This window comes from Periplaneta americana, chromosome 2 (assembly GCF_040183065.1).
Source record: "Periplaneta americana isolate PAMFEO1 chromosome 2, P.americana_PAMFEO1_priV1, whole genome shotgun sequence".
In the NCBI taxonomy this organism is placed as follows: domain Eukaryota; kingdom Metazoa; phylum Arthropoda; class Insecta; order Blattodea; family Blattidae; genus Periplaneta; species Periplaneta americana.
The window spans coordinates 112,652,997-112,668,608 of NC_091118.1; the positions used below are offsets into that span (position 1 = coordinate 112,652,997).

Sequence of the window (15,612 nt, forward strand, 5' to 3'; positions counted from 1 at the left end):
TTTCATGAAAATGGAGTGAATATGTTTCTGTCGACCTCTTTCTTTGATCAGGTTATGGATGTGCTCATGTGTGCATATATGATACATTTATTTATACATCTTGATTACACACTTTTAAAATTTATTTAGTTGTTTATTTACAATGTATAGAAAAAATATTTATATTACGTCTTCTCTTTGTTTCTTTTTTATAGTGGATCTTAGAGAAGTAAAGGAAATTCGCGTTGGTAAGAATTCAAAAGATTTTGAGAGATGGCAAGAAGAAGCTAAGAGAATGGAAAATATGAAGTGCTTTGTGGTATTCTACGGCCTGGAATTTCGGCTTAAAACACTATCTATTGCAGGTATTGATAATGTACTTGAAATGAATGAGGTATTCTTGATAACTTTTTTTTCATTGTGATAGTAAACTGATCTTGTTCTTGTTACAGCATTATCAGAGAAGGAATGTGAGCTCTGGGTGAGAGCTCTGCGCCATCTAGTACCAGATACAATAAACTCTCCATATCCTCTGCAAGTCGAAAGATGGTTACGTAAGGAGTTCTATAGTATGGAAAATAGTAGAGAAATGTAAGAATCAGTCATGAACTTGTATAGTATGTGTCAGTTTTGCAATCCTGCTAATGTAAGAACTTATCAATTGCTTCATCACCATCACTACCACCACCATCTTCTTTTTCTTTTTTATGATTTCAGGAACAGGCTTATTTCGATTATTGTTTTAATGTTTTCTTTAGCTCATATTCAGCTCAGGGGAAGGGGGGGGGGATTAGTGCATGTAAATTTGTACTTCCTCTTTACATGTTTGACAGGTAATTGTTAAATAATTATTATTTTATGGAAACATTAGTTGATTTAATTATGTAAATGAGCAGTGGACTTTAGTGAAATAATGTGTAAATATTTACAAGCACAAATCACGGCCACTTACATAAAGAAAATTGATATTGACATTCATATATGGGCCTCGCCATCCTCATTGAATAATCTAGACTACCTATATGTAGACAACATGTAGATACCTATTATTGAAGAAAAATTCGTTCCAGCACTGCGTATCGAACCCAGGACCTCTCAGCTATGTGCTGTAAGTGCTCTTTCCATCTGAGCTATTCCGAGAGCTGAGGAGAGTTTAGCCGGCTCCATGAATCAGGTCTTGGCATAGTTCAGATGGAAAGAGCACTCAGCGCGCATAGCTGGGAGGTCCTGGGTTCGATTCCCAGTCCCAGAACGAGTTTTTCTCCAATAATAGATATCTACATGTTGACTACATACAGTATAGGTAGTCTTGATTATTCAGTGAGGAAGGCCTCATATATATATATATATATATATATATATATATATATATATATATATATCATATACAATCTCAAATAATTGAATTGTTTTTAAAGAGGAGTTGTAATGATGTCCTATTGTTGGGTTTATGTTTTGCTTAAGTTCTCTGTCATATGTGTGGAATAATTTTCAGCCTACTTTGTTCAGTAGCAACATGCGGACATTATCTAACATTGCAGTGATCTAAACCTCATTAATAATTCTGTTGGCAGAGTCCATTGTTTTATTGTGTAAGAAGGAAGTGACTTGTGTCGTAACTTGTCAGTTGTTGCTGTGTTTTCATTTGCCTCTCTTTCATTCTCATATTGAGCAAATGACCTTGCCTACACTTTTAAGATTGAGTATACCTTTCGTGACAGTAATAAGAATCATTTTTCTTTGGCAGGAATGATATTGCAGGAAACATTGATAAAATGTTTAATTTTAATAGAGTGGTTCTCTCCATTTAAATCCAAAGCCTCTCATGTACTGTTTCTTGTTGTTTCTCAATTTAATTTCTTTTGTCTAAGTATGAATGGAGTTTAATTTATTTATAATCCTAACAATTACAAAAACTAAACTAGATTAGAAAAGAAGAAAAATTTGGATATTTTGAAAGAATTAAATATTGACCCAAATGGAAATCTCATATACTCAGGATGCCTAGAACAAGGATACCACGCCAAGCATTGAACTTCCTTTAGGAACAAGATCTGCTGAAATGATGGAGTGAGACTGTAACAGGCCACCAGGCTTAATACGTGATAGGAAAAAAGAAGAAAATTACAAAAATGCATGAAGTCTTCAGAATTATGGTACATCGTGTTTGTTGTCATACTATCTGTAGCATTTGTGAATCATTGCAATTACTTTTGTTGATTGCAGGATAACACTGAAAGAGATGAAAGCATTTCTGCCACGAGTGAACTGCAAGATATCAACGAGCAGGCTGAGGGAACTATTCCAGGAAGTGGATACACGAAAGAGAACAGAGCTAGGCTTTGATGACTTTGCAACACTCTACCATAAATTGATGTTTGATGAAAATGTAAGATTGGTTCATTTGATCTAGTCTGTGATTTCGAATAACTCCATAAAGCATTGTTGGTATTAATGTTTTAATTATTGTTTTAATGGGGAATAGAAAATATTAAGTTAATGTATGAAGGATATATGGTACCTTGTTAAAACAGCATCACAGAATTACAAAACCAGACCTCCTGGGAATGATGGAAAGTCTGAGAAAGTATCTGCACTTAAATACGATTTGGATTGTTTATGTAAGATTATGTGTGAAATTGTTTTCATTAATAAATACTTGAACTCGAAAATCTGTATGTAAATAGTAACCCCTTTTGTATAGATAACTGGTTCTCAAACTTTTTAGCACTGTGGTTCTTGTTTCCATAGAGCAGTATTTTCGCGGACTCCTTCAGCGTCTTCAATGAAATAATGGGTAGGTTAGATTTTAGGGGTTAATATTAATTGAAGCCTCAGTCAATGGCCTGCGGTTCTGTGTTACAGATAGATTATAAGAGTGGGGGAAAAACTCGCATTCCTTGCTCGGATCTTCTTGTGAAATGCAGACTTGTATATTTAATAGAAAGTTATGGTGAAGCCCGTATACATAAGTTTTGGTACACTATAACTTATATAAAGGTTGATGACAAATAAATATCCATCCACCTACCCACCCACCCACAGAAAATGATTTGCCTGCCAAATGATACCTACTGGGACACCTACGAAAATCAACCTAAAGAACTAAAATCACAGGAATGCTTCATGCAGAAATCACTGCAACTCGAAAATAGATACCAATTACACCTACAACTTAGAAAAATGATACATATTAACAAATTCGTTAGATGCTCACAACATTGATCATCATCTAGATCTATTAGAACTATAACAAAACAAGTCTAACCTAATACCCTCAAATTATTAACCTTACAAACTGTATACACAAAATACCCTCTTTCTTAATGGCTACACATATATACTGATGCAAGTTGATTGGTATGAATGATATGTAGAAACTGGTATCCATTGCCAACTGTTCTCATACTACAGTATATAGCATCAGGGCAACGTAAAACAACTTTTGGAGAAACTGCACCTAGTGTCCCTCAAGAAATTTTTCAAAGTCCAAAGATGTAACACTGTGCATGCGCAAGACACAGATAAGTAAAGAGCTACCACACCATAGGTAAAGCTAGTGCACTAACAGTAACATGTACTTAAACTGTTTTAGCAGGTACTTTTCATAATAGCTCAACATAACAAATGGCAGCAGTTGTATTGCATCATTTAGAGTGTCATCAATGGAATCATTGATGACGCAGCTTCCCGAGTTCGAGGGTGGAAAAATTATAATTAATGAATGGTAGTTCGAAGTCAGTGAGGACAATATTTCCTGAGTGTGGTAAAATCTAAAAAATTCTATATACAATGCACCTCTTCTGTCAAATTACAGACTGCAGATTGCAACCTGTGATGGTATTATTTCCTGAGTTCGAGCCCTGGAAATGTATAATTCTTCATTGTAGCTATAAAAAATTGCAGGGAAAATCTGAAAACTTGTATACACAATGCGACTCTTCCACCAAATTAGTCTCTAGTTTGGACTAAGTGTCGACAGTATTACCTGAGTTTTAGCCCTGAAAATGTGTAATTGTTTATTAGAGGCATATAAAATTGCAGGAAGAATCTAAAAACTTGTATACAGAATGCACATCTTCCGTCAAATTACAGTCTGTAGTTTGAACCCTTGACTGTATTATTATTTTTTGAGTTCGAGCTCTGAAAATGTATAATTGTTTATTAGAGGCATAAAAACTGCAGGAAAAATCTAAAAACTTGTATACACAGTGCACATCTTCCGCCAAATTACAGTAGTTTGAACTCAGTTATGGTAGCATTTCCTGAGTTCGAATCACTTCAAATTATAATTAGGCATAATATAGGTATGAAGAAACTGGCGAAAAATTGTAAGGACACTTGTGTACCAAATGAACCTCTTCTGTTAAATTTCACTCATCCCTGCCATCTCAGTCATTATTTGCCTCTCTGTTCTCTCAATCCTCTGTTTCATTCTTGAATTGAGGACAGAGAGAGGAGAATGGAGAGAGAGAGAGAGAAAATAGAGTGTGGACTAAGAGGACAGACAGTGGGCAGATAAAAGACAGTGACCTGAGAGAAATGAGAGGACAGCAAGTGGAATGAGGGGACAGAGTGGACTGAGAGAACAGAGAAGTGAGAGGCAAGAGAGTGGACTGTGAGGACAGAGAATGATTAAGAGCACAGAGAGTGAACTGAGAGGAAGGAGAGAGGCCTGAGAGTACATACAGTGGTCTGAGAGTACAGAGAGTAGACTGAGAGAACAGCAAGTGGAGAGAGAGTGAACTGAGACGACAGAGAGGACAGGCAATGTACTGAGAGGATAGAGCACTGAGAGGGTAGGGAGTGAGCTAAGAGAGCAGAGAGTGAACTGAGATAAAAGAGAATGGACAGAGAGGATGGTGAATATATTGAGTGGACTGAGAGGACAGAGAGAGGAGAGAGGGGAATGAGAGAAAAAAATGGACTGAGAGGACAGAAAGTGATGCAAAGAAAACTGAGAGGACAGAGTGGGCTGAGAAGACACAGATTGGATCGAGAGGACTGAGATAGAACAGAGAAAGGACACAGAATGGACTGATATGAAAGAGAGAGTACTGAAATTACAATAAGTGAGCACAGAGAGGACTGAGAGGAAAGAGTTCTGACTCGCAGTTTCAACAGTTCACTCTCAGTCCACTATCTTCTCACCCCATTTTCTGTCCTCTCAATTCACTCTCGGTCTTCTCACTGTCCTCTCACTCCAATCTCTATCCTCTCAGTCCACTCTTGGTCTTCTCACTGTCCTCTTAATCTAATCTCCACTCAATCCACACTCTCCTCTCAGTTCACTCTCTGCCCACTGTCTGTTCTGTCAGTTCACTTTCTGTCCACTGTCTGTTCTCTCAGTTCACTTTCTGTCCACTGTCTGTTCACTCTTTGTCTTCTCTCTGTCCTATCATTCCACTGTCTGGTCTCTCAATCTACTCTCTGTCCACTCAATGCACTCTCTCATCTCTGTTCTATCAGTCCACACTCTGGTCCCTCAGTCCACTCAGTCTTCTCTCTGACCTCTTAGTCCACACTCTGTCCTCTGAGTTCACTCTGTCCACTGTCGTCTCAGTTCACTATTTGTCTTATTTCTGCCCTATCAGTCCACTCTGTCACTTTCTGGTCTCTCAGTCTTCTCTCTGTCCTTCAGCCCACTCTATCCTCTCAGTCCACTTTCTGTCTCTTTGTTCTCTCAGTCCATTCTCTATCTTCTCAGTCTGTTCTCTTACCTCTCAGTCCATTCTCTTACCTCTCAGTCCGTTCTCTTACCTCTCAGTCCACTCTCTGTCCTACAAATCCACTCCCTGTCTCCTCAGTCCATTCTCTGTCCTCTCAGTCCACTTTCGGTCTTCTCTCTGCCCTCTTAGTCCAATCTCTGTCCTTTCAGACCACTCTCTGTCCTCTCAGTCCACTCTCTGTCGTCTCAGTCCACTCTGTCTTCTCACTCCATTCTCTGTTCTCTCAGTCCATCCTCGATCTTCTCACTGTCCTCTCAGTTCACTCTCTGTCCTCTCAATCCACTTTCTGTCCTCTCAGTCCACTCTCTGTACACTCAGTTCGCTGTCTGGACACTCAGTCCACTCTCAGTTTCTCACTCCACTCTCTGTCCTCTCAGTCCACTCTGTCATCTGAGTCGACACTCTGCCCTCTCATTACACTATCTGTCCTCTCAGTCTCCTCTTGTCCTCTCAGTCCACACTCTGTCCCTTTCCTATTCTCTCAGATCACTCTCTGTCCTCTCGGTTTACTCTCTGTTCATTCAGCCCACTCTGTCCTCTCAGTCCACTCTCACTCTTCTTTTTGTCTTGTGACTCCACACTCTGTCCACTTAGTCCACTCTCTGTCCATTCTCTGGTCTCTCAATCTACTCTCTGATCACTCAATCCACTCTCTACTCTGTCCTATCAGTTCACTCTCTGTCCATTCTGGCTCTCAATCTACTCTCTGTCCACTCTGTGTCCTTTCAGTCCACTCTTTGTCTCCTCTCTGTTCTCTCAGTCCTCTCAGTCTATTCTCTATCTTCTCAGTACGTTCTCTGACCTCTCAGTCCACTCTCTGTCCTATCAGTCCATTTTCTGTCCTCTCAGTCCACTCTCTTTCTTCACTCTTCTGAGTCCACACTGTCGCCTCTCAGTACACTCTCTGTTCTCTCAGTGAACTCTCTATCCTCTCTGTCCACTCTCTCTTCTCTCAGTTTACTCTCTAGTCCCTCTATTCTAGCCCCTCAATGCTCCTTCTATCCTCTCAGTCTACTCTCTGTCCTCTCAGACCACTTTCTGTTCTCTCAGTTCACTCTTTGTCCTCTCAGTCCACTCTCTGTTCTATCAGTAGTCCACTTTCTGCCCTCAGACCAATCTCTGTCCACTCAGTCCACTCTGTTCTCTTAGTTCACTCTCTGTACTCTCAGTCCACTCTCAGCTTCTCACTCCACTCTCTGTCCTCTCAGTCCACTCTCAATATACTCTCTGTCATCTGAGTCCACACTCTGTCTTCTCAGTACACTCTCTCTTATCTAATTTCCTTTTGTTGTATCCATTAATTTTTAATTTCGTTTACGAATAAGATGTTTGTAACTTAAATTTATCTTTGGGAATTTTATTTCAGCACTTAAAAATTCATTTTGATCCATTTTTCATGAAGTCCATGATTTACTGCTTTAAGTAACAGTGGGTCTGGCAAAGATCTTACAAATGTATGTCTGTGTACTAGATTTGATTTATGATATCTTATTTTTAAGAATTGTAATTTTTATGTTCAGTTTTTTTTTCATCATGACAGGTGATATCGCAAATAGGTAGGTAGGTATCTAATGCTCTTGATTTAGTAATCGAATTATTTTCTCTCTTACTTCCCAGTATTTCCATGTATTGCGGGTCCCTATCACCACAGCATGGCGCGTCCTCAGGTTGCGGATAGAGGAGACGGCCTCCAGATATGGAGGGTAGCTGCGAATATCTTGAATAAGCAGTCGTGGACAGCCGATAAGGGGTGGTCCTCCAGCTTGGGGGTTGGGCGAAGGGCTAACAGCCCATCACCGTAAAAAACAGCTTGTTACGTATCCCTACAATAAGCCTCGGAATAGGACTGAATCTCTGGCACTACCACAGCAAAGGAATAAGGTTTTGAGATTTGGCACTTGGAAAGTAACTAGTCTTTATAGAACAGGAGGGGTAACATTAGTAGCAAAAGAACTAGCTAGATATAGAATAGACTTCGTGGGAGTACAAGAGGTTAGGTTAGATGGGAATGGCATATCACAAATAGGAGATTACTTGTTGTATTATGGGGAAGGAAACAATAATCACCAATTAGGAACAGGATTCTTTTTCATAAAAGAATAAAATCAGCAGTAAAAAAGGTCGAATTTATCAGTGACAGGTTATCATATTTAGTACTTAAGGGTAGATGGTGCGACATCATAGTTATAAATGCTCACACCCCTATAGAAGAGAAAGACGACCATATAAAGGATAGCTTCCATGAGGAATTGGAACATACTTTTGATCAGTTATCTAGATATCACATAAAAATTTTATTGGGGGATTTCAACGCTAAAGTAGGACAGGAGGATATTTTTAAACCAACTATTGGAAAAGAGAGCCTACACGCAACTAGTAGTGACAATGGAGTTAGATTAGTCAACTTTGCCACATCGAAAAATTTAATTGTCAAAAATACAACATTGCCCCATAAGGATATACATAAATATACTTGGACTTCTCCAGATGGATTGACACACAACCAAATAGATCACATCTTGATAGATAAACGCAGACATACTAGTATAGTAGATATTCGAACTTTCAGGGATGCAGACTGTACTTCTGACCATTATTTGGTGATTGGAGAATTAAGAGAAAGATTATCAGTAGCCCAGCGAGTAGAGCAACAAGTTAATATTACTAAATTCAATATTTTGAAATTAAAGGACGAGGAAGGTAAGCAAAATTATCGGGTCGAAATTTCGAATAGGTTTGCCACTTTAGAAAGTTCCGACGAAGTTGAGAAAGAATTAGATGTTAATTGCGTGTGGGAAAATATCAGAGATAGTATCAAAATTGCAGCTGAGCAGAGCATAGGTTATTATGAAACTAAGAAAAAGAAACCGTGGTTTGATGAAGATTGTTGCATGGTAGTAGAAAGAAGGAAACAGGCAAAATTGAAATTCTTACAGGATCCAGTTAAGGAGAAGAGAGATAATTATTTCAATGAAAGACGGGAAGCAAGTCGTACACTTAGGAATAAAAAGAGAGGTTACTTGAAGGAAAAACTGAATGAGGTAGAAACAAATAGTAAGAATAAAAACATTCGAGATTTATATAAGGGTATAAAGGAATTTAAGAACGGATATCAGCCAAGGGTAAACGTGATCAAGGATGAGAATGGTGACTTGCTTGCAGACTCTCCATCAATCCTAAACAGATGGAAAAACTATTTTGCGCAACTACTAAATGTTGTTGTTTTCTAATGCCGGGTGTTTGACAATAAAGTCATTTGACCTTTTGCACTCCAATATTTTTCAAAGATATTATCATGGCCAGCCACTGAAGCACAGATTTTGAGGTGTTCCGAATCCATTTCTTGGTTTGAATTGCACAATGGGCAGTTAGGGGACTGATATATTCCAATTCTATGCAGGTGTTTGGCCAAGCAATCATGGCCTGTTGCCAATCTAAATGCAGCTACAGACGATTTTCGTGGTAAATCGGGAATTAACTGTAGATTTTGATTCAGAGAGTTCCATTTTTTCCCTTGAGATTGTGTTATCAAATTTTGTTTGTTGAAGTCTAAGTATGTAGATTTAATAAATGTACATAGGCCAAATAGAAATGATCGGGACGAAATTGAAATACAAACTGCTGAGTCATTTATACCCGAACCCACGCTTTCTGAAGTCGAAATTGCGATAGAAAATCTGAAAAAGTACAAGTCTCCAGGTATCGATCAAATTCCAGCAGAATTAATACAAGAGGGTGGAAGTGCATTATATAGCAAAATTTATAAACTTGTACTTGCTATTTGGGAAAAGGAAATTGTACCAGAACAATGGAAGGAGTCCATAATTGTACCTATTTTTAAAAAGGGGGACAAAACCAACTGTGGTAACTTTCGAGGAATATCACTTTTGTTGACGTCGTACAAAATTTTGTCCAATATCCTTTTGAGAAGATTAACTCCGTACGTAGATGAAATTATTGGGGATCATCAGTGTGGTTTTCGCCGTAATAGATCGACTATTGATCAGATTTTTTGTATTCGACAGATAATGGAGAAAAAATGGGAGTATAAGGGTACAGTACATCAGTTATTCATAGACTTCAAAAAGGCATATGACTCGGTTAAGAGGGAAGTATTATATGATATTCTTATTGAATTTGGTATTCCCAAGAAATTAATTTGATTAATTAAAATGTGTCTCAGTGAAACATACAGCAGAGTCCGTATAGGTCAGTTTCTATCTGATGCTTTTCCAATTCACTGCGGGCTAAAGCAGGGAGATGCACTATCACCTTTACTTTTTAACTTCGCTTTAGAATATGCCATTAGGAAAGTTCAGGATAACAGGCAGGGTTTGGAATTGAACGGGTTACATCAGCTTCTTGTCTATGCGGATGACGTGAATATGTTAGGAGAAAATACACAAATGATTAGGGAAAACACGGAAATTTTACTTGAAGCAAGTAAAGTGATCGGTTTGGAAGTAAATCCTGAAAAGACAAAGTATATGATTATGTCTTGTGACCAGAATATTGTACGAAATGGAAATATAAAAATTGGAGATTTATCCTTCGAAGAGGTGGAAAAATTCAAATATCTTGGAGCAACAATAACAAATATAAATGACACTCGGGAGGAAATTAAACGCAGAATAAATATGGGAAATGCATGTTATTATTCGGTTGAAAAGCTCTTATCAACCAGTCTGCTGTCCAAAAATCTGAAAGTTAGAATTTATAAAACAGTTATATTACTGGTTCTTCTGTATGGTTGTGAAACTTGGACTCTCACTCTGAGAGAGGAACATAGGTTCAGGGTGTTTGAGAATAAGGTGCTTAGGAAAATATTTGGGGCTAAGCGGGATGAAGTTACAGGAGAATGGAGAAAATTACACAACGCAGAACTGCACGCATTGTATTCTTCACCTGACATAATTAGGAACATTAAATCCAGACGTTTGAGATGGGCAGGGCATGTAGCACATATGGGCGAATCCAGAAATGCATATAGAGTATTAGTTGGGAGACCGGAGGGAAAAAGACCTTTAGGGAGGCCGAGACGTAGATGGGAGGATAATATTAAAATGGATTTGAGGGAGGTGGGATATGATGATAGAGACTGGATTAATCTTGCACAGGATAGGGACCGATGGCGGGCTTATGTGAGGGCAGCAATGAACCTTCGGGTTCCTTAAAAGCCATTTGTAAATAAGTACTTCCCAGTATTTAAATGTAAGACTTATATTTTTTTGAATTGCTCCACAGTGTGTAAAATGATTCATATCCATTTCTTCTTCTTGAGAACACAATACACAAATTGGAGTAGACAGGATACTAATCTTATGTAAATGTTTACCCAGACAATCATGACCTGTAAGGACTCTGAACATGACAACAGCAGATTTATGTGGAAGGTCAGGAATTAAATCAGGTCTTTCTAGTAAATTTTTTTCAATCGGAATTTTTCTGCAGTGTTTAATATTTGGACATTATCATTATTTTTAATTTTATTTTTAGTAACTTGTTTTATTGAATAGTCATATGGAAAATTATAGTTTTGTTTTTGTTCAATTTTAGTGCCTTTCTTTGCTAGAATGTCGTCTTCTTATTACCGCTTATATCACAATGTGTGGGAAGTCACTGAAGAGCTATGATTTTATTTTAACTTTGGATTTGTTTAATTATTGAATGGCTTTCTTTAATTTTTTACATTTTTGGTTGATTTGTTGATACTATTGATTGTATTGTGACTCTAGAGTCACTTAATATGACTATATTCGTGCAATGATGAATCCAGAGAAATAAATTTTGAAGGGATGTATAAATAGCTTCAATTTCTTCATCAAAATTTGTGGTCTTTTTCCCCACATTCTTATAGAATGAAAAGACTTCACAAGTACCACCTTCTCCAGCTCCTTCCTCTGGCTTCATGCGAGAGCCATCTGTCTACATATCTGAAATAGAAATGTTTACTTTTTCTACTATTAATACGAAATTTATTTCATACTGGATATTTCCCATTGAATGCAGCCATTTCAATTTTTTCTATATTTATTTTCATTAATTGAGAATTTTTAGCAACTATATTAGAATTGTTTCTGATGTCTTTTGTGTAATATGACAGATTATTGAGTTCTGTAAAAATCTGCTCAATGGAAACAGAGTATGTTGCTTCATGGACTCAGAGAGAAACAGATGCATGTGAACACACTTAGATAGCCTATTAGATGAGACTGATAATTATATTGCAATCCTTGTCACTTTTGTTTCAGATGTTTGAAAAGTACATAGATAATTATGCAACCTATTCAGAAAATGGGAAGATAATAACACTACAAGAATTCCAGAGCTTCTTGATCCAGGAGCAGCGAGATGCATTGGGTAATGATGAGCGGGAAGTGTCTCGTTTCATGAGAGATTACCTGCAAGATTCCCAACGCAATGTGCAGGAACCATACTTCACTATCATTGAGGTAGGAGTTATAATTATCAAATTTTATAGATCTTGCAAAATTGAAAAAGTGAAGTGTCCCTGGTTGGGAGACATATGAGATGGATGTGATTAATTGGGGTTATTAGATTTAGAGACATTACAGTATGGGAGGATCAATCATGTTGAGCACTATATTGATAAATTGGCAATGCAATCTTTGCAGAACCTTACTTATATGACCAAATTATTATATTTGCAAAGCTTAAGGCCTTCTCTACAGTAGTCTTTATAATTATCCCAATATTTGTTAGTATTTAAAAGGTTTATGTAATGGTGGTTTCTTTTCACGTAGCGAATTTGGAGAATTTAAATGTATTAGTATATTGAAGTCACAATACCCATTTTTGTCAATATACGGGCTTCAGAATTAACTTATGTTTAATATGTAAACTGTTCTAGCTAATGTTATTTTACTCCAAAATTTAAATTCTAAAAATTTTGGCACATTAATGTTGAAAATACAATATTCAACTTGGAAGTTGTAATAAAATATACAGAACAAAGAAATGACCAATATTTAGTAATTTCGAAACTGGTGCACGTAGTGTTATTTTTCTGTCAAATACTGAATTTGAAGAATTTTGCTGCATTAGTATTACATATTGTGTTCATGGATTTCAGATTGATATAATTAACACTTCAAATCTACTAGTAGTAGTGTTGAATTATCTTGTTTTCTTAGCCTTGAAATGCACATGCACATCTCTTCTTGTAAAAGTGTCTTGAAATTGACATATGTTCACCTAAACCTACTCAGATATAAACATTTTAGTAAAATTCTAAAATGTCCAACTACAGAGTGTATGGATTGTCGGTAAAATGGATTAGACACTCACATTGGCAATGTACCTTTATAAGTGTGCAGTGACAGGTGCTAAAACATGCTCCGCATCAATGGTGAAAGTAGCTAATGACGACCCTCAGCTGCCTGACATATTTCACTTCTCTTGAGCACATTCACTGTCACTCGACAGAGCTCTTCTTCCTGTATTGCTCGAACTTTACATTGAATAGATCTCGTATTATATCTCTGCCTCTTGTCGAAAAGACAACCTGGTGGCATTGGATAAAAAAAAAAAATCTCTGCCTCTGTGCAACATCACAGTTTGAGGTGAAGGGGAAGAGAAGTAGCTTTCAATGCTTTTTAATGCTCTGACAGTCACGACCGAAATGAGTAATTTTAAATTTACCAGTTATTCAACGACAAAGATATAATAAAAGAACTGTGTATTGTTTTTGAGTTCACCAATGAAATGTGTATTCCTGCAGACATACGTCCTTTCAAATTCCGCCACAGATGAGTCACAAGGATTTAAATCAGGGCTCCTCGGAGACCACAGATCATGACTCGCAACTTGGTCACTAAAAACTGCACATCTCTCAAGGTAATGTCTGCAGTATGAACAGTTGCATTATCCTGCATTAAATATTCGTACGAATTTTCCTTATCTGTTAGTTCATTAGGTGAGTATGTCACCCACATAAAGGGAATTCACTGTCTCCTAAAAAAAAAAAAAAAAAGAGTCCATTTATTGCATAGCATACTCCGATTTTTTTTTTTATCGAAGAGAGGAACTTGTAGATTAGAGTGTGAATTTTCACTACAATGACAATCATTTTGCTTATTAACATAACCTCTCACATCAGTAAAAAGACTAAATACGGGTCAATTTTTCCATCATGCACCGATTGTTGAAACCACGTACAATAATTTATTCTTTCCTAGCTACCTAGTTCGTCAATTTGGTGTACTACACGTCTTTTTTAAAGCTTAAATTTTATCAGTTTAGTAGCGATATGCACAGATGTTGATGATATCCCTGGTTGTTGGGCTAAATGCCATTGTAGATTTTACCAGACTATTTTCCAGTCTATTTCTTTGAAATAAAATAACTACTTCATAACATTACACAGTTACGTGAAAGAAAATAACTTGCTCTTGTGTTCCACACTGCACAAGACATCTTGGTCTTTGAGCACTGACATCAGCACACCCCGCTTAGAGCATGCGGAGCTGACATGTTGCTGACTGACACTACATGCATGGCACACCTGTGTAACAATAAATTGCACATTGTAAAAGACTTTTCTCTGATTGGGTAGGTATTGTGACCATAAAATTACATTAATCTCTCTCTTTCTCTCACAAAATACTTATAAGCCTTATATCTTTGTCATACCTGTCTGTCCATATGCTCGTCTATCTGTTTAACAGTCACATGTTCATATGAAATATCTTATCTTCCCTTGAGCTGACTTCTACAAAGTTGTTATTCACCATTTTTACAAAACTCTAAAAATCCAAGTTTAGCAGAAATTAATTGTCATAGACTACTTATATATCAGTTTAATGACCACCAGGTGGGGCCAGGTCCAAATCCCAGTCTATCCTGAATTTATGACTAGTATTGGCCAAACCCGTGGTCCATGCAGTACAGAAGTTTTCTGTGGGTACTCTGGTTCCCCTGTGCCATCCCAACAATTCTCAGTCATCATTTATTATGATTATCGTGTAGATCCACTGCCTTCTGATGCACTCTGTATAGTCTCTGACGAACTAAGTGGTCTGCTCTTCTCGACACTAGCAACATCTGTGAACCCACTCATAGTCAGGACAAGTTAAGGACTCTACCTTAGGACGAAATATATATCTCATTACAGAGGTTCTTCTACTGCCAGAACAAGATGACATTACAGCCGCACTTCACTCTTTCTTTCCATTTATTAATTCCTTCCATCGATCTCTATATTCAGCATCCTGTGACCCCAATATTTCTCATAGTTGTTTAGTCAACTGTCTGAAGACGGTTCTTCTTCTTCTTCTTCTTCTTCTTCTTCTTCTTCGGGATGTTTAGGTTATCAGTTATTGAGAAAGAATTTGTTAAATATGTTTGCAACTTCTGTTGTATCTTATGTTTTTGTATTATTTGTTGCAAGAGTATAGCTTTGTTCCCTACTTCTAAACTTTCTGATTTTTTTTTATTATGTTCCAAGTTGTTTTAATTTGATTATCCGAGTTTAGAATAATTTCATTAAAGTAAAGTTCTTCGGCTTTTAAGATTACCTTGTGTAATATTTTAGGGTAGTTTTTGAAGTGAGCTATTAATTTGTCATCATTACTATTTCTACTTTGAGTATATAAAGTCCTTCTAGTTTTACATGAGTAGCTCATTCCATGCATCTTTTCACTACGAGGATTGGGATATTTTTAAGAGTTTTCCTTCATTCAATATGTAATGTATTTTATTTTTACTGTACTAATTAAAATTAAGATGGAATTCATATAAGGGTGTGGAGTTGAAGTGGAAGCAATTTTGGATGAAGTGTTTAAAAATTTACCAACTTAAAAAAATCAATCAATCAATCTTCTTAATATATTTTGTTTATTAAACCACACCACACAGCACAAATAATACACTAATTTTAGGTTCG

At 37.0% G+C, this 15,612-nt stretch overlaps 1 protein-coding gene across 5 annotated transcripts in view; it reads left to right on the plus strand.

Moving 5' to 3' along the window:
• Positions 1 to 15,612, plus strand: part of sl (small wing phospholipase C gamma 1) — a 133,524-nt gene that overhangs the window by 23,653 nt on the left and 94,259 nt on the right. For all 5 annotated transcript variants that reach the window (XM_069818310.1, XM_069818312.1, XM_069818313.1 and 2 more), the window contains exons 3-6: positions 195 to 344; positions 432 to 570; positions 2,206 to 2,368; positions 11,960 to 12,160. In XM_069818310.1, the coding sequence (XP_069674411.1) occupies positions 195 to 344; positions 432 to 570; positions 2,206 to 2,368; positions 11,960 to 12,160 (653 nt within the window). The remainder of the gene's footprint in view (positions 1 to 194; positions 345 to 431; positions 571 to 2,205; positions 2,369 to 11,959; positions 12,161 to 15,612) is intronic.